Source organism: Dromaius novaehollandiae, chromosome 17, assembly GCF_036370855.1.
Source record: "Dromaius novaehollandiae isolate bDroNov1 chromosome 17, bDroNov1.hap1, whole genome shotgun sequence".
In the NCBI taxonomy this organism is placed as follows: domain Eukaryota; kingdom Metazoa; phylum Chordata; class Aves; order Casuariiformes; family Dromaiidae; genus Dromaius; species Dromaius novaehollandiae.
The window spans coordinates 9,637,490-9,657,294 of NC_088114.1; the positions used below are offsets into that span (position 1 = coordinate 9,637,490).

The window sequence follows — 19,805 nt, forward strand, 5'->3', positions numbered from 1 at the left end:
ATCATGAAGCAGGAAAAAAGTTCCACCCCACAAGTTTGGCATGAAAAACAAGCTCAGAAGCAAAGTCATCAGTATTTAAAACTATGAGGCAAGTTGTTTTAAAACATGAGTATTTGTTTAGTGAAGTCAGATAGCAACCCACAGGAGTCTATTTCTCCAGGGTTAATTCACTAAATGCTACTTAGTTATTGATATCATGAATCCATTCCTATCAGACCTCAAAGAGAAATTACTGCAATTCACTTCCCCCTTGCCTCTGTTCTGCACTTAGAACAGAAAGAAATAATGTTCCTATGAGTGTTTTCAGCACATAACAGCTAAGTATATTAACTTTTCACCTTAGAAACCTTGGTTTGGGTCTTGTTCATCTCTTATTGTACTGGTCTAATGAAAAGTAACATTGGAAACTATATCCTGAAACAGATATTTTGGACCCCATCATGAAATTTTAAACTCTGATGCCTTTTTATTTTTAATGAAATTTTAAAATTGATTCACTTGCACTTCCGATAGCAGCATTTTTCCAAAACTTTCTCAATCTATTCTAGACTTTGACAGGAACACTAATTCATCTTGCAAAAGGACAGTTTGTGGGAGTAGCAATCCTTAGCTCTAAGTAGACAGCATGCTGAGGAAAAATATAAACACAACAGTTTATTTACTGCTATAAGACTCCTAATTGGAGCATTAGATGACAATCTTGTTCAGCAAGAATTTATGCTTCAGAAGAACAGATCATGCCCCTGAGTCATGAATGTCATACGTGAAACACAACATTGACCTTATTGCAGGGATTACACCTACATAACTGCTGAATTATTTTTGCAGGGCTTCTCTTAGTGGACAGGACTTGGCTGGACAGCTTTTGAAAGGAAGACTACAACGACTTCATCTATGAGACTTTTTGCATTCTGCTTCTTGGAACAGCAAACAAGTTCAGTAGGAAAGTGCAGATCACCGACTAGAATTTACATACAGTTGCATCTACTGGCAGAGCTGAGCATCCATGCAGTTTGTTCTGTGCTGTTGCACATCTTCATATTATAGCTATTTTAAAACAAAGGCTTTTCACTTCTGATTGGATAATGGAACACTACAGAAAGAACATTTACTATTTCTTCATTTATTTCCTGATCATATATTATAGCGTACGTTCCTAGCTCAGGTCATGCAGATACCAGTAACTGTTTTCTTTCCTTAAAGACACTGACCAAGGAGGAGACTTATCTATGAACTCCATGAATTTCAAGATTTGTCACATGCCATTCCCAGATTCTGCAGACACATTTGCGCACAACCCCACCACCCCGTGCTGTGGTTAAAGACTGATCCAACAGAGCTTCCTAATCCTGCACATCATTATCCATGAAGTGACTCATTTTTATTTCAATTGCTAGATTGTGAATGTTCCCCATTTTATCCAACCATATTATTTAATATTTAATTTTAATGAAGTGTTATATCTTCCAGAAACCTGCAGATTTCCATTACCAGTTTCCTACAACTTCAATATCTTCTTCACTGTCAGTTCTTCCTACCAGCTGCATGTCAATTACATTTATACAGCAGAGGACAAATTCACTGCTGTAAAAATGAAATTAGACCATATACTTTTCATTCTAATTTTTAAATCACACAACACAAAGGAATCAGTTCCTATGAAACCTCATTACTTTACTCAGCATTCAAATGTACTGACACTTTCTGTAACAAGTTTCTGGACCTTCCCTGCAAACTCATCTCTGAGAAAGTAATATTTTAAATCATGATCATTAGTTTCCAGTTGCATATTAAAAAATGCTGCAGAAAGAATAAAATTAAAATCAGTATGGAGAACAGAAAAAGAATGCTAACATTTCAACGATATCCTTACCGTAGGGAAGATGCTTAGTATTTTACCCAATGAAAGCAGTACCTGCTGGAATGCACAGAGTACATACAGGTTATGTATATTTATCTTTCCAAGCTAATATTGATTATGTTTTTCCTTTCTTAGATTCAGCCTTGTATTATTTTTCCTCTGTTTCTAGTCTTCAAACTAAAGGCTCTCAACTGGTTTACTGAATTTTTCACCTTGCTCAAATAGCCCTCCATTCACAAGCATCCTCCATTTACAGATATTATGTAAACAAACATCCATACCTTCCAGCAATAGTTTGGCTGAAACATGTCAGTTCTTTTCCTGAAGGTCCAACTAGATTTTGCCTTCAAGAATTCTAGACATGAAACCACAATTTCTGTATATAATATACTAAATATTAAGTGAAATGATTCCTGATAGAATCTTCCCCATCCCAAATTTATTATACAGATTCCAAAGTTTTGCATAAAACTAGTATACAGGCTTGCTATAATTAAAACATCTTAATTGTCTTTTATGAAACAATCATACTGGAAAAAAGAGCAATTTTAAATGACGAATTGCAAAAGGCCTATTCAGCTATTTTTATAGCTGAAATATTTTAACTGTATTAAGATTTATTTTAATGTTGAGGCAAAAAGATGAAAACATGAGAAGTTATTCCATTAAAGCAATTTCCAGCAATATAATTCAGTTCCATAAAAACACTATGTGATTACAGCTTTGAAGCTTGCAACCTGTATTTATTCATAAGACAGTATAGTTAGGAAAGATATAATGGCAGCACATTACTTCTGATAATAAATAATGGAGTACAGTAAAGCATTTGGTACAACACACTAAACTTTACTATGAATAGGCCTACAGACAGAACACAAAGGAGGAAGATAAAGGGTAGAACAGCAAGTGGCAAGGGCACAAGAAGATAGGGATTCATTAATACATTACAAAGATGAACTGTAAGTTTTTTGCTTAATTCAGTGCTCTAGTGGCACATGCACTGCTGTAGAAACCAAAATCTACTAGGATGGAAAACTTCCTAAGCATCATGTGGAGCATGTTTATTGCTTGAGAAAGTGTATTGGCTATAAAAAATGGCCAAAGATATCCAGTTTGTCTTTTCGACTTTCAATTACCATTTAGACATGCTTTTAACTAGAGAAACAAGGTAAATGACAGTAAGAAAAATAATTGCAGATGTCTGGTGTAACATTGACAGGCATTAGTATGGCTGAAGGCACAGGAAACACCTTTTGGTTGTGAAAACTGTTCCATGACTTCAACACAAAGTCAGAGCTATAGTAAAGCATAATACAGAGGAGTTGTCAGGAAAACACTTAGCAAGAGACTAACAGAGAAGTCTAACTTGGTCTAATGACTACAATACTGTTCGGAGAAGTACAAGAGCTGGGTACCATTTCCATCTGATATTTGGTCTGTGTCCTTCAGAAAACTGAGACAAAGGTGAAGAAACCATAACAACAACTGAAAAAGTAAGTCAACCTTCTAATTAACAAAAAGCAAAAAGATTTACTTATGATGTCTTTAGGAAAATAGGGGACTAAAGTTATGTATCTGATATTAAAATCAGACACCAAAAATCTTATGCCGGTCACTATAGCCTGAAAGAGAAAGGCTGATTTGAGTAATTTATCTCAGATGTATGGAGCAAGCCATTGCTTAACAAAAGGTACAGGGAAATTACTGGATGAATACTGATACTTATGCTTCTCAAAGTAATACAGAATCCACACAGTATGTATAAACAGAAAATAGAACACTAAAGTCTTTTTACTAGTCTGAAGCGCTGTCTTTTTATTCCATACTGAATGTGTTAAGATAACCTTAAAACTTCATATCCAACATGAGTAAGGGCTGTAATGGGAGAAAGTTATTACAGAAAGTTTGCTTGTGAAACTCTGTACAATATCAATACATTAAGTAAAACTTTTCTAGAAGCACCTAAAACTGACTTTGGAGTTTGAGACATCACTGGCTACAGCTAAAATGAAATTGTATAACAGAAGTCATGGAAATGCATCTGTTGACTAGAGCCATCTTTACCTGTATGCATTTTTTGAAACTGGACGAGGGTCAAATTTGAATAGAAGGATGCACATTGAGGGACTGCTAGTTAATTCTTGCTTCTTCCAGGAAGGCTCAGTGCAAGGTCATTCTGTAATAGCCTGCAAATAAGATAAAGATTACACATTATACTGTAAGTTATAAAAAATCTTGCTTCTATACTGAAGCTCAGATTAAAGTGTTCTCATTAATAGCTTTCAACATTAAAAATTGACTTAAATACATTTGCTTCAATAAAAGGTTTTCTACAAAAATTCTTACTACTATTGTTTCAACATGATGCTTGGATAATTGAGAATTTTAGAAAAGAAACAAGTATCAGGAAAACAATAAGATAAGAGCACTAACAATACATGAAAGACTTTCTTCATTACCAATAAAGTATAACTACTTTTTTTGCCTTAAATAAGGCAAAACATTTTTCTTAGAAAAATGAAGAAAAGTCACAGAAGCTAAGGAATAAGTCTACTCACAAAAATGTAATGGAAGACACCTCCAAGCCTGTAAAAAAAATATTTTAGATCAAGTTACTACTAGAATCAAGGGAAAATTATAATTGTTTAACATCAGCAAAAATATCAGGTACAAACAAAAATAAAATGGGCTACAGTGTATATTTTGATGATCAGCCTCCAGCATTTGCTGTATATTTAAAATTCTGGCCACATTCAGATATGACAAATGCTCTTTCTAGCTTAAAATCACATTAAGGCTTTAAAATATTTTTGTGTTGCCCTAATGAAAACTTGTCTGATAATAAAACTGCAGCCTGATCTTTACTTTTTGCCCCTGCTGAAACAACTATCAGAATGTTATCAACCATGGATAAGCACATTTCACTGCTACAGAAAGCTACTTCCATGCAAACGTTTTCAAGGGAGGAAAAAAGGGGGGGAGGTAGGGGATGGCAGAAGTTAGCACCACAGCTCTAAAACCACCTGAGCAATCCAGTGACAAAAGTAAGTTTTGTACAAAAATAGGATTTTTTTTTTAAACATATCTATGGTTAAAAGCCCTTTAAAAAAACTTTAAGAGACCGCAGGATCTTGGCTACACATCACACTACCAGAAGTAGAGCTAAAAGTACAGCATTTAAACATATTCTTAATTAACAGCCTGCCAGTAGCTACTGGCTCCTGTTAAGTCACAGTTCAGCATTACAGCTAGCTTGCTCTCACAGCACAGATTCAGTCTTCCAATCACTAATATTCTGCAAAAAGAGTCCTCTGTTGCAACCAACAAAATAATTCAGAAGAGAAGCAACACTCCCAACATGCTTGCAGTAATTTCCTTTTGCCTTGACAAGTGTGTGCATGTGGGTGCACACATGTATATAAAAAAGTATTTTAATTTCTCTTCTGTGATAAAAAGGAATTCCCCTTTCAAGATATGACTTCAGTCTAGCAGATAAGAACAGCGATAACTTAGCTATCCAAATGATTTTAACAGGTGACACAACAAGGCATTGGGGAAACAGAATTAAATCACAGTAGGCTTTCTTCCCCTCTACCAAGTCACTCCCAAAATAACTCATTTAGAGGAGAATCATAAATTGAAAATACAGACTTGCCTTTTAGATAACTGATATAGTAGCCAGATGTTTAAAAAGACACACAGACAGCTACTTTATTTGGAAAATCATGAAAATCTTAAGGTGTCATGACCCTGAGACTCCTGTTAGTGAATTCTCACTACACTGCAATCATACTGGACTTGTACAGTCAAGCTACCAGCATCAGAAAACTTGGATCCTCTACATACAGGCCTTGTTACTGTTTCACAAAACACAGACTCTTTTATGCCAGCTGCCTTATGCCTCTAAGCATAAACACTGATCTGCTCCCTCCTTCCACTCCAACTCTTAAGAGCCTGAAGTCAAACAAAGTAACAGCCCCCATCCAAACTACTATGCACATATTTCCTAGGGCAATAGCCAGCTTAAACTGTCAAGTACAGTGCCATTTCCAGAGAATTTAACTGAAATATAACACAATTGTAAATAGTTCTGAAACCTTTTATACTGACTTTTTACTTCAAGCTTCTGAGGCCATCTAGACATCCAAACAGTTCCTATATGCCATACCCTACTTTGGTTTCTTGATTCAGGATAGCATTCCTTCTGCTGCTTAAATCCCTTCTGGTATCTCTTTCTATCCATAATTTCCCTTGGAATATTGAATGGAACCCTATTCTCTGCCAGCTACCATTCTTTTAATCTTGACTCATCTCAGTCCAGAATCTTCTTGCCTTTCCTTGTGTCCTTCCTTCACCAAACCTACTCTGCCTCTAGACACTTGCACATTTATTTTTGTTTGGTAATTTTTCTGTCCCCAGAAGAACACTGAGGATGGGTTTCTACAGGTTCAACAATGCTTATTGTACAGCCACAGTCACAAAGGTTATTTGCTTCTTTTATTCATTCTACATCATCTTCCAGACAGGTCCCTATCGCACACTTGCCATTCCAACAGCTTAACAGATGAATTACACATCGGCTAACTGTATGAACCTGTGGTGTCACTAAGTATGGCAGATTTTCAGTTATGAGATCAGACTTCCAAAAAAACTTCACAGGGTTGTACAGTCCTGCTTAATACCATGAGCATCCATCAAGGTTGGGGCAAATAACAGTCACCCCTCCTCCCCAAGTTACGCAAGCCTCTCAGAGTGGTTACTGTTTACATAATTTATTGCACAAGCCAGATATCAAACAGGAGAATTTTCTGCAAGAAAGGAATCTTTTTAAGTCATTACTGACTGGAGACTAAGTTAGGATAGAAGGGACCTTTCAACCCACCAGACATTACAGTTCAACACTGCAATAAACATCAAGCTAAGAAAAAAGATTTATTTTAGCTGACTGATTGCTACTGTTCTTCAAGCCTTCCCCTCAGACGGTTCCATAGCTAAATTGAATTGGCACTCAGTCCTTGACAGCACCTTGACTGAACATGAAATTGGGAAGGGAGGCATGTCAATGAACATTGTTCAGCATCCTGCTCAACCCTGGGCAAAAAAATCCTCCCTCCCTTCTCAATTGCCAAGGCAGGGGGGAATATTCTGTGGGGAGAGAGATTTAGGATGACCTTTCTGTTTTTCTTCCCCGTTACCATTGCTGCCCCCCCCCATTCATCAAGGACAAAAAGGCTCCACACTGGATGCATGAGCCACACTGCAAGGATGCAGTAAGTTACTGTCAGAAAGGGAAAAAACTTTCTGTTAATAAGAGACACATTTAACATATAGGAAAGCTAAACCTGATAACAGCATTTCAAAAACACACTTTTTTCATGTTAGTCACATTTTTTCAAACATGCAAACTGTACAACACATTATGGCATCTACTACTGTGAGCTCCATTTCTACCAAAAATCCAATTTATCACACTCTAGGACATTTGAATTTAATCAGATTTCAATTTTAGAGTTCATATCCTTGTTTCATGTGATCTTCTCCTTTTCTCCCAGCCTGCAGTCTACAGAAGTCAACTTTTCATCCTTGAACCAGAAAGCTACCATAACTGAGCATTTTCCAATGACTTATCTAAAACACGCACAATTCCAAAAGGATCAGAATCAATATTGAAAAACTCTTTGCAAAGAACAGCAGCAGCACAGGACTGATCCTAAATGTGGCTCTGAGAAATCGTACTGCAAAATCTTCCATGAAAGTCCGTGGAAAATGGACAAATGACGTTCACTAAAAATAAAGGACAGAATCTCAAAGAGATTTAACTGGTCTTTAAAAAGTATACCAAGGAGTTTCTCAAAAAAATCTAGATGGCTCAACAAACTGACAACAGACTGATCAACCTGTTATAAAAATGACATATTAACCTACTATTCAGCTTACTAAGCAGTTCCATTTTAATTACAGCTTTGCATGTCCTTTAGCAAGTAAAGGCTTTATAGCTTCTATTATTAAGGATACATAACTGGCTTCCCATCAGAAATGAACTTATGTCCATAAAGTTAAATAAAATGCATTAACAGGTCAGTTCATGGAGCAAGCAATACACTGGAAGAACAGTGTGCACTATTACATTAGAAATCAGTCTGGTCCCTAGCTCCAGGCTGATAGAAACATGATGGCTTCATTCTTCTTTCCATTTCCCCAATATGAGCATCAGCATTGATATTTACCAATATTAAGCTATGCCAGACTATTTCAGAAACAACATTTATAGCTATAAGACATCATCTTCAAATCTATATTTAAGAGGTAGCCAATAAGCAGCACTAACACAAATATGGTAGGGGATCCTTAAGACTTTTTCTACAAAGGGCAAAGAAACCCACATGATGAAGGTAGGGATATAAAACACAACTTTAATAGGCAACTGTCACTGAGTGCTCCTGTTGACTATGAAAATAAGGCTCCCAGTTTTCATTACATGTCCTGCCAGAAAATTAAATGGATTACTCCATCAAAACCTGTTGACAGTTAATTGCTCATAACTTTAAGACTATTATTTTAATAAAGAGGTTTCAGGCTCCATTGGCTGATTTACCAAGGTCCCTTCAAAGAGTCAATTCAGTCCAGCTGTTTGTGCAAAGCTACTGGCCAACATGCAGCTCACAGAAAACTGCTGGTGAAAAAACTTGAGCATGAAACATCAGCTGAACAGTTTTGTAACACCAGTTGCAGTTATGTAGAGGGATAAGCATCTTGAAAACTCTGCCTTTCTAGTATCCACATTTATTACTGTTGTGTACTACTGCTTTGAGAGAAATACCTTCCCATCTCCCCATCAACTCTGCTTCATGTTAATACAGTTCTTAGATTACATTTGTACCTTTAGTGACTATTGTTTTAAGTATCAAGACTATATCATTTATCTTGGGCTCCACCTGCTGGCCTTGAAACACACACAAAAGTTTGTAGGTCCTACACAAACTGTAAGAATTTGTTACTCTAACACTCACAAGCTTTAAAACCAGCTGAAATGTACAACTACTCCTCAACAGTGCTGATACTTCATTTAGTAACAAAAGCAACCAATGCATTTCATTATTTTCTTTGATAAAGTTGACACTGCATTTGCAACATGTGCTTCTAGATCCAGAGTTGGACAGTAAGCTTATATTATTTAAAATTAAGTCAGACTCCAATTTGGGCACTGAGACATCACTATTGGTCTCAGTGAGGCTCTGAAGAACCACCAGAATAGAAGGAGCCAGGTAAAAGAATCGAGAATCAACTGGCACTGTTCAAGCAAAAGAAACAAAAGTCATAAGCACCAGAGCGTGGCTTGCATCAGGCCTTTTAACACCGATATTTAACAGTGGGCATTTATGGAACTGCCTATATTCCCATTTACTCTGAACACATGGATCTGTCTGACAATGAATCACTGTTAAATATTGAAAAGAAAGCCTCAGTAAGTCCATTTCCGCAGTTACAAACAGAAGGGACAAAATTTTTGTTTTAGAATAAAATATTAAACCCAAGAAAAGGCAGCATTTCACAACAAGCTATATTTTTTTGTAACATGACAAACTGTAATGTTTTTCTTTAGCATTCCTTTGTTTTTAATAGGTATTAGAACATTTAAAAATGTAACCAGCAGGATACACATTTACTGTTTTAGTATTTCACCAATTTCACAAATGAAATTTTCAAGTGGAGATAAGCCTACTCTACTAGTGGACACTACCCCAATCTACTAGTAGTCACCAACTAGATTTGGCCTACAAAACAAAAAGGCTTATGAAAACAGATACATACTCCACTATGCCTTAGAAACAAGTATTTTCTTGACTAAGAGGAAAAAATTGGAGAGGCTGTCCGCTGACCAAGCAGAACAAAGAGAAGCTGATGAGAGGGCAAGCCCTTTTTCCTCCTCCTGAGCTGAACCTATGTAAGTCACTCTAGAGTTAGGTAGCATTTATGAAAAAGCATTAGATAATGCAAGTTTATCACATTTAGGAAGACAAGGGGATGAAGGCATATCTACAAAATTTAGGATAGAGTTGAGAGTCACAGCAAGACTAACTTCAGAAGTGTTGCTTCAGTGCCTGACTGCTGGGCCACAGCTCCTTCTGAGACAGGAGAGGTCACAATTCACATTAACCTGGATCTATGTGCTCTGCTATTTAGGACAGAGAACTGTGCCTGCTATACAGCCATACATCCAGCTTCCTGCTGAAACCAAGATGGGCAGCTTAACCTGAGAAACCATTTTTAATGTTCTCCTGTGTTTATGGAGCTCCCTTTAAAGTTCTTGGAGCCAGAAGCAGTCAGGATTCATTGGGTTGCTCCTTCTAAGGAGGGAACATCCTTACATGCACTACTTCACTATTACTTCATTGTATTTTTCCTTGAGAAAAAACAAAAAACATTACAAATCCCTAACACAAGGTTCAGACTGCTCTGGTGCCTGCCCCAAAGTAATTTAGTCAAGCTGGAATTAAAGCTTTTAATACATGCTTATGCAGAGAACTGCCAGACAGAAGACTGAATTATCCATGCTTACTGAATTTGAGGTAATAAAACTGGTTTCAGTTGCAAACAAGACAGACAAAATAAGTTCAAGATCAAAGCTAAAAAGCTATCCTTCAGCTTTTACAAACTACATTTTAAAACCTTTGATAGAATACAAAATATTCTCTGCAAGAAAAGAGGACATTGCTAAAGTAATCATTGTTAATGTCATAAAAGTCATATAATAAAGTCATAACAGTAATGAGTAGATTGAGGTCTTGTTCATTCTGCATTGTAGGAAATTACAGATTTCTTCATAAAAATGTAATTTACATAATAAATTATATTGAGTGGGAAGGTTGTAGATTACCATTGTGTACTTTTCACTGCTCTGCACTGTTATAATTTCTGCTTGAACTAACTTTTCATTTAAGAAATGAAGCATGAAGACTTCAAAATTCTCCTTTAAGCTGTTCAACAGAAGTTTTAGAATTTCAGTGACTGATTTTCTTACTACACATTATCTCAGTTGCTCAACTTTCATTCTCTTAATTTTTATGAGATTACCATTCCATTAGTTGTCTCACTACCGAGTTTTTTACCTTGAAATTCAACTGTAAAATAAGGCTTATTTTTGTTAGATGCAGTAAACAATGCTGCAGTAGGCATGATGAGAGCAGAAATATTTAATCAAAATCTTCACGCAAGTGTCATTCTTAAAAACACTGCTGCAACCATGGGCACAAGCCAAGCCCATTGCAGAGCTTCCATTGCAGTTCAGAGGTGTTTAAATCATCACCTTCCCTTCATTCAGTATAACACCCCATAGATCAAGGACAAGAAAAGGTTAAAAAAAAAAAAAAAAAAAAAAGATCAGGTCTGCACCTGGCTTCTACACTTGCTTGCCATTTGATCCTACAGAAATCCCTAGAATTTCAAAGCCTGACCAAAAACTGCCTTTCAAGCTCTACTGCAGCAGAAATGGGCATTCAGAACTACCCTCAAATGTTCTGAGAAAGCTTAAAGAAAAGTTCAAATAAAAAAGGCTAAATTGTGACACATACATTCCGATTCTGTTTGAAGACAATACAAATCAGAATATTCATAAACATAAACCCAACATAAAAAGGCCTGCAGAATATGGAAAAAAATAAGGTGGCAACAGCAAAGACATACTGCTTTTAGGATAGTGGACTTCAGAAAATCTAATTATTCTTGTTTAGTAAGTTTATAGTTATCAAGGATGAAGTGATGGCAACAGACTCCTATATCTGTAATATGTTTCTATTCTGCTATTAACTTATGCCCAATATACACAAACCAGCTTGACAAAAATTACAAACATCCAGCAATTAAGCATTCTGCTCCAAATGGCCCTGCTGATTCTGGCAATGATATTAAAGTAACCATTCTTATTCTATGCTACTGTTTTCAGTCAGACAGTACATTGTGTTGTTTCATTAGTTTTAGTGATCTGTTAAATGCGTGAGTGTATAGATGCCAGTGGAAGGTAGCATTTAGAGGGCTATCAGGAGATCAAAATATGATAGATTGTGTATGCTATTTTCATAGACTTCTACCATTTGGTTGATTAGAAGCAATCAGTTCACAATTTGGCATAAAACCATTTTACCCTTAAGAATGCCCAGGAGAAGTCTTTGAAAAATGAAACCATTTCTTACGTATTTTCTTTTTGCAAATGAAGCATCATAAATAACATCTGTCAGTTACCACAGCAATCTCAATTGCTTCTCAACTGATCTGAAACTGTTCTTTAGGTACAGTCTAAAAGACAGCAAAAGATCATTAGTCACAGGACTCTGATAGCTTTATGTACCACAACAATAACTCACAGCCAGCAGAGTCTAAAACTATTTTACTGCTGCTTTTGAATTTGCCTAAAGGAAACTGACCACCTTATTTCTCAGATAGCCATGACAGAATAAAATAGGATGAGTTGCCTTTCAGTAGTGGAATGAGGTTTATATGATGAATCTTAAAAATCATGAAAATAGGAGGTGTTTGATTACTTTTAAAAACAAGTCTACTTTTCTTTGACCACAGCCATGTTTCACATGGCTTCATGTTTATAAAGCATTTTACTAATTTCCTTTTGTGCTTCCCTTGTGTGGCACATGCTCCTTTTGTGTAGTCACATTAATCGCTATCTGGCAGCAGCTTCAAAAGCAACTGGGTAGAGTCCAATGGTTTGCAGGGCAACAGTGAACAGGAGAGTTGAGCTTTTACAAAAAAATTGTGCATGAAGCTGCACAGAGAGATAATAGCACACATGGCAAGAAAAGAGTTTTAACTAAAATAGAACTCAAACTAATTAGATTTTTTCAAAAACAGTAGTATCCTTTTAAGCATATGGATAGGCTTAGAACTTGAACATCTAACATCTGGAGAGCTTCAAACAGAAATACAGAAGTGATGACTTCTCATTTGAGTGATTTTTAATTATAATTTCTCAACTTATGTAGCTGAAACTGTTTTTGAGTGCAGCAATGGCACATTCAATTATTAGGTAGGATTTTTTCCTAGGACTCAGAAGACCTGTTCCAGAATTTACTTCATTCTTGAGCCCTTGTTTTTATTTTTCTGTTGTACACATGTAAAGGTCAGATACAGATCCCTCTCTACCCCCTCAACTTTATCTGAAGCCTTTCAGGTTACTCAATGCACAATTTGTAACTAAGTCCATTCTCTGCCAAGGTGAAAAGTCAGTCTGCATTGCTGTCTCTTTCAGCAAAAAATAGAACTTCCTTACAAAAACACAAACACATAAAGGGCACACGCAGTTCCCTAGTCTGATGAGTTAAGATCTGTAGCCAAATTTTTCTCTTCAACTGATCTCCCCCTTTGGCATCTTACTAGAAGTAATCCACTGCAGAGCTCCCAAAGGGAAGAAAGGCTAGTAAACCTGACCTTTCAGTACACCATACTTCAAAAACATTTGCCAAGGATGGAGTAAGGCAGCCTTTCCCCCAGTTTACTAGCGCTCTTAAGAGCTGCAGTCCTTTGCCACAGTTCTGTATACCCAGAGTCTTTTGTTAGATTTCCTCCTCCTTTCAGACGAAGGCTATGTTATTTTCAGCTTTCACATTAATTAGGTTATCTTCTCTGAGGAGCCAGCTAAGAATCCTTTTTGGACAAGAAAAGCTTTATGTAACTTTTACAGGTTTGGTTTTGGTTTAGGCAAGACAAAAGGCATGAAAATTGCCTTTGATAGGCAGAGATTGAATTCCAACCTGTCATCAAGGCAAGAGTTCAGTAACATCTGTAATTTTACTGCCAATCATCTTTCATCCTCATTGAGCTTTTTTCAGGAAGAGTAAAAGATGCACCTAGGACCTGTACCCATTCTACTAAAATAGAGCAGTTATCAGTTTAGTTCAGCAGTCAATACTACAACAACAAGCACTGGCAAATGCTTCATATCTTCTAGTTTTACCAAAACTGGTAATATATATTTACATTAAAGTTACCCAAGTCTAGGAACTGGATTATATGAAAAATAATTTCCATTTTAGAAAGAATATTGCCAACCTGCTTCTAAAGGTAAACTTGGAAATGCAGTCCAAGTAGACCAAAATTACTCAGACAGCAGAAGGTGAATTCACTTCAAAAGCATGAAGTTTCACAAATGTAGAGGTTTTGGCAAAGAGTTGTGATTTTGATCATAGAGTTTAAAAGTGGTGGGTAGGCTTGCACGTGCCATTCAAAATAAGGATCTAACAGTGAGGAATAACACAGGTGTAGATCACTTTCATTTTTAAGAAAGTTATTTCCCCAGGCAGTATTTACATAGCCAGGTTGCCAATGAAAGTCTCTCTCAGAAGATTCACAGAATCCTAGGCTCATAACTGTTTAAACATACCATTTTCTTCTGAAGACTTTTCATATAATTTGGGCTCTCCAAAAATACTGTGTCTAGCAATGTCTGACAATGACTATTGTCAGAGGGCCAATTTTTGTTGTAACATATCACTGTCAAAGTTACAAATGGAACACTGCTCACAGAGCAAGAGAACAGTTTGTTTTTCTGGCTGCATATGTAATGAAACGATTATGGAGAATATGCTAGGTTTCTTAGGAACAGCAACACCACTATTGCCTTCTTAAAAAAAAAAAAATCACACTTTGGTAGTGTTGCACTGATGTTCACCAATCTACTCTGAAACTTGCCATTATATTCAATTACTACATCTGTTGCACTCTTAGTGTACTCTTTGCTGAATACATCCACAAATTTTAAGACTAGTAAACTAACAGTTAAACTCCAGAAGGGACAACACATCCCTTCTTAATATCATTGAGAACTGGCCCAAATGCTGATTTAGAGAAACTCATCTTCCACTTCTTTTAAGAAAGCCTAAGTTACTAGTAGCTGAAGGAAACACTTGGTGGAAGAATCATATATACCTGCTCTGTTCTCACATTTTTTCCTGGACATGTTCCTTTAGACTCCACCAGAGTAAGAGTACCAGGTTTGAGCTGACACAGTAGGGCTGGTCTTATATTCTTAAGCTTAACTTCCTATGGAAATGCAGGACTGCAATCATCACTTACATACATGCTCCCCACCTCATCTACAGTAATTTTGAGCCTATTACCTACTCTGAAAGAGACTTGATGGGAAGGGCCATGGGGTGATAGACATCCTACAAACTGCTGTGATAAATTAGCAGTTAAGTAGAAGAGAAGTCCTGCAGATATCCTTACTGAAGGATATGCATACTCATTCATTTCATGGTAAGAGGTACAAAATGAATACTGCAATACAAAAAGAGTTTCTATCAAAGCTTATTCCTTAAGACTTCAGGTAATCCATGCAGGAGACATTAGGCAAGAAAGAGAGAGTTGTGTTAGTTCTGCTGTTAACAGTTATTTAATTGTATTTTTAAAGTGCTTTTGAAAAAAAAACATATTCATAAAAGTCATTTTGCTGACCCCCTTCAGGGTGTAGCAGGATTGCTTGGAATTGCTTTCCCAAGAGCAACACCAACATCCTGGCCTCCCTTCTTTACCTTGAACAATGTTAAAAGCCTGGCTGTTTCCGCTTCCAAGGATACAGTTGCTGTTGTGAGCTGGCATCCTATTATGCAGTATAAGTGTAAATAGTTGGCAAGATCACACTGAAGTATCACCAAATAGTTAAAAAGAAGATATACATTCCTTTATCATATTTATAACAGTAAATGAGTACTTATAATGACAGTAGACAGCAAAGTGGTTTCAGTGAGAGCCAAGACACCTTAGTCTCTGTATAGGTGGAATCAACTCAGTCAAAAAGTTAATGGCTGATAAGAACAATGGGAAGCCTGAAAGCAATTCAGCTAAAAATACATTGGTGAATTTCACTGAAAAAAGACAGTTTCTATTATATAGTTTACCTTTTAAAAATAGCATGCTTACTCAGCAGAGTGACCTGGCAATCAAGTATGTCCCTGAGCATCCTGAGTCCCTGCTGACCTTACCTAATCACAAGAGGGATCTCAAAAATAACGGTTTCAACAAGCTGAAACATCAGCTTTTCATGTCTTTGTGTGACTTTCTTCTTCACATGTTGAAGTGTCACTGCACTTTCAAATATTTGATCAAACTCTTGCATGTGACAGAGGTTATCAGCCAGCCACCAAAAGCACCAAGAACCAGAGGCCATGGCTAAATCAAAGAAAACAAGTGTTATTCCAATGTATAACACTGGATTTACTTTAAAACATTCCAGTAACTGCTGCTGCATAAATTCAGGACCAAAAAAAAAAGTTTATTCTGCAAAACCTCCTCGAGAGTAACTACTTTCCTTAAGCTACATTCTGTAACGTGGGACACAACGCGCACAAGCGGCTCGGCAGGGGCTCCGTGTCGGGGTACCCTCGGCCCCGGAGGGGGCCGGCAGCCGCCCCCGGGCCGGTGCCCCGGGCACGGCAACGAGCAGCCCCAGCGGCTCCGCCACCACCGAACATTCGCGAAGCCCGTCACGCGCGTCACTCACCCCCTCAGCTGAGGGGAAGTTTAAAAGGCCACCGCCAGCCACAGCAGCCTTTCGGCTCCGACCCGGCCCGGCGCCGCTTGCAGGCTGCTCACTCGCGACGCTCCAGCGAAGTCGAGGCTACTTCAGAGCCCGGCGCCCGCCCACGGAGCCCGAAGCGCGAACCAGGAGGGCGGCCGGGACCGGGGCCCCGAGGAGGAGAGGCCCCCGCGTCGGGTGGCTCTGACAGGACCGTGCGAGAGGGCCGACGCCGAGCCCACGCGCGGGGTCGCGGTCCCCGGCGAAGCAGAGCCGGGACGGGGCGGGGGGGGAAGGCTCGGCGGGAACCGGCAGCACCGGCCCCCGAGGCGGCGGTACACTCCCGGTCGCCCCGTACTCACCCAGCCCGCGGCGCCGTGAACAGCATCACCCCGCTTCCGGGAACCCTCTGGGGCCGGCCAACGCGCACCCTTATTGGCTGCGGGACCCCACCCCCTTCGCGCTATTGGAGTAGAGCTCTCCTTCTCAAGCTTCCATTGGCTGGCTGTCCCGTCGCTCAGACGCGGTTGCTGGGGTGCCATCGCACAGGTGTCGGCGGGGCTCCTCCCCTCCTCGCCCAGCTCCCCGGGCGCCATGGAGCGCCGCGGCGCGGCCCCCTGCCCTCGCCCCGCGCGGGGCTGCGCTGGCCCCGGCCCTGCGCCCCTGGGGCCGCTGTGGGGGGAGGAGCTGGGCGCGAACCGCCGCCACGGCTGGGGCGGACGGGAGCCCAGGCAGTGGCGGGGGCTTAAAAGCACGTCGCCTTCCGTCACGGCCCCGGGTCGCCCCGCCGCGGTGGGCGCGGGAGGCGGCGTGCGGCGCTGTGGGGACCGCGCTCACTGTGTTCTGTTCCGAGGTGTGAAATGGTGCCAGAGCGATGAGAGGCCTGGTCGGCGCCTCAGCTCACGTGCCTGAGGACCGGTACGGCCAGGACAGGGTGAGATTGGTGAGTCTGGATCCAGCTGCGGAGCCATTCCTGGAGAAGGCCCCTGCACGGGGGTGCCCGCGGGGCGCAGCTGCCAGGAAGGCCTCGGAGCCATCAAAGCAGGCAGTTTTTCTGAGGATGGAGGAAAACACAGGTGACAAAGTCAGCTTTCTTTTCAGTTACTAAGCACGGCGTGATCAGACCTGATAATTACATCTTCGATAATTGAAATGGAACAGGTTTAACCTGGGACTGGTCAGCTCCACCTCTTTGTCCTTCCACACTGAAATACAGACTCAGCTAACTTAGGGGTTTTTCAAACAAGATTTCAAACTTTATTTCTGACTGTTTTTCACAGATGGCAATAGAGGATTTCAGTGGAGCCTGTAAATTAAAATTATGGTAAAGTCTGTAAGGAAGGAGAGTGGTAAAAGCCTTGACTGCTCTTCTAGGTTATAACAGTAATATGAAATAAACACAGTACACAAAAGATATGTAACACTAATGAAGATAAAAGACCTCTTCAGAGGTATATGAGTAGGTAATGTGGCTTGCTAGGTAAAAACTCTCATCTCAGACTCAGAAAACCAGAAGTTAATTGTTAGCTTTACCACTTGTCTGTCATATGACACTGAGCAAGTCATCTCAGTACTTACTTTCTCCATCTTCAACATGAGGATGATAATATTGACCTTCATAAGGCCTTCTGAGATATACTAATGAATGTGCCGGGTAAGTATATTATCATCATTACTCGTACTATTGCTTTTGAAACACAATGATAGATTGTATTTATTACCTACCTATACATCAACCTCAATACATGTAAAGCAAAAATAGATTTATGTTTTCAAGTACAGAGCTGTTATTTAGAAGTTATCTGACTGCAGAAGTAAACAAATTATGCAAATCTCTTAATCTCTGATTGATGAAATGCCTGCATGTTAAGTGCATTAATAGTTCTTTGCAGTCAAGGAACCATAACACTACTCTATATCTCAAAGCATAGGTTTATCACAGTGACCAGAGATTATTTAGCTTCTCTGCTTGGTACCCATTAAAAATCCTCAGATTATTATAGGTTGCCTGTCTTCAGTAGGAGTTATGTCCCTGGGGAGAGGAAAAAGAAAACTGTCTATAGGCCTGAAATGTAATGGTGTTAGTTTTTACTGATTATAACCTATTTTTAATATATGTGTGAAGTTAGAATAACTTCATAGTCATTAAACAACTTTGTTTTTTAGGATGCTTTACAAAAGCAAACCACTACAAGGATTGCTGAATACTATATTTGGTGGCCATTCAGATTCTTTCTTCTATTTCCTGACTTTTTGTTCTGCCTGAAAGACCCTGGTTAATATTGTCATTTAGACTCCATCTTTGGGGATCTCTATATAGCTTCCGTTGCCCATCAGACTTAAATAGTCTAATCTCAACTGGACAATGATTCTGTATCCATTTTAAGTATCCTTAGTAAACAGACTGGTAGTAGCTAGCATTGCAGAACCTCAGCTGGAGAAAGGTGAGAAACAAGAAGAAGGTTGGAGAAGAGTTTGCAGAATTGTCCTTAGTCTCAAAATTAAAAGAGAAATAGTCATGGCATTTGTTTAAAAACCTTATTCTATCTTGTAAGTGTGTGAATGTATGTGTCATATAGAATGCATAAAGCACACCTTAAATGGATTAAATATCTTTTCATTGAGCGCTCTCAATATGTAGTTGATAAGGGGGAGACAGCAGTGAGCCAGGCAGAGCTTTCTAGAAATTCTTGATCTGATATTATTCAATAGCTCTATCAATTATCTAGACGGTGATGTGAAATCCTTTCTAGTAAAATTTGCAAATGACAAAGTTTAGTGGATGAATGGATAACTCATATGAGTGATTAGTTACAGAATCATCTGATGTGTCTAATTAAATCATCCCAGTCCAATAAAATTAATTCTAATATTGGAAAATGCAAGCAAATACATCTGGAAATAAAGAATGCAAGTGGATTGCTACTAGCTTGGCAAGGCATAATTCAGAGAAGTATTTAGCTGTCACTATATATAAATGTTTCAACATGACCTCTCTGGATAATACTGTGGTAAATTGGACTGACGTAATCCTTTAATGTATAAAATATGGAATATAGAGGAGAGACAGGGGAGTGATACTGCCTTTGTCCAAGCACTGATGAAAGTAATACTAGAATACTGTGCGATTTCTGACATCCACAGTTAAGGAGGAGGAGAAAACACTAGAAATAATTTAAAGGAAGAACATAAAAATAATGAAGAGAGAGATTACAAGATGTAAAATAGTGTTTTAGGAAGAGTTTTAGGAAGCTCAGGCTATTCCACTTATTGAAGAGAAGGCTGAAAGGTGACTTGATCACAATGCATAAAGACCGCTGCACAAGAAGCTCTCTCAAAACCAGGAGGTTGTCAGCCTTGGTTCAACGCAGAGATCAAACAGTGGAAAGGTTAAGTTAGCCAGAGCCACAGATCCCTTGCCAG

General features: G+C 38.8%; 1 protein-coding gene across 4 annotated transcripts in view; it reads right to left on the reverse strand.

Annotated features, from left to right (window-relative positions):
* TANGO2 (transport and golgi organization 2 homolog) overlaps positions 1-16,836 on the reverse strand; it is a 44,970-nt gene extending 28,134 nt beyond the window's left edge. For 2 of the 4 annotated variants that reach the window (XM_064522113.1, XM_064522111.1), the window contains exons 1-3: positions 16,745-16,836; positions 4,420-4,447; positions 3,926-4,047 (exon numbers count right to left, since the gene is read on the reverse strand). In XM_064522113.1, the coding sequence (XP_064378183.1) occupies positions 3,926-3,981 (56 nt within the window). In that variant the 5' untranslated portion in view covers positions 3,982-4,047; positions 4,420-4,447; positions 16,745-16,836. Of the gene's footprint in view, positions 1-3,925; positions 4,048-4,419; positions 4,448-16,367; positions 16,494-16,744 lie in introns of those variants that run through there. The other 2 variants (XM_064522112.1, XM_026106854.2) reach the window with 2 other exon arrangements.
* Between the last annotated feature and the right edge of the window lie 2,969 nt (positions 16,837-19,805).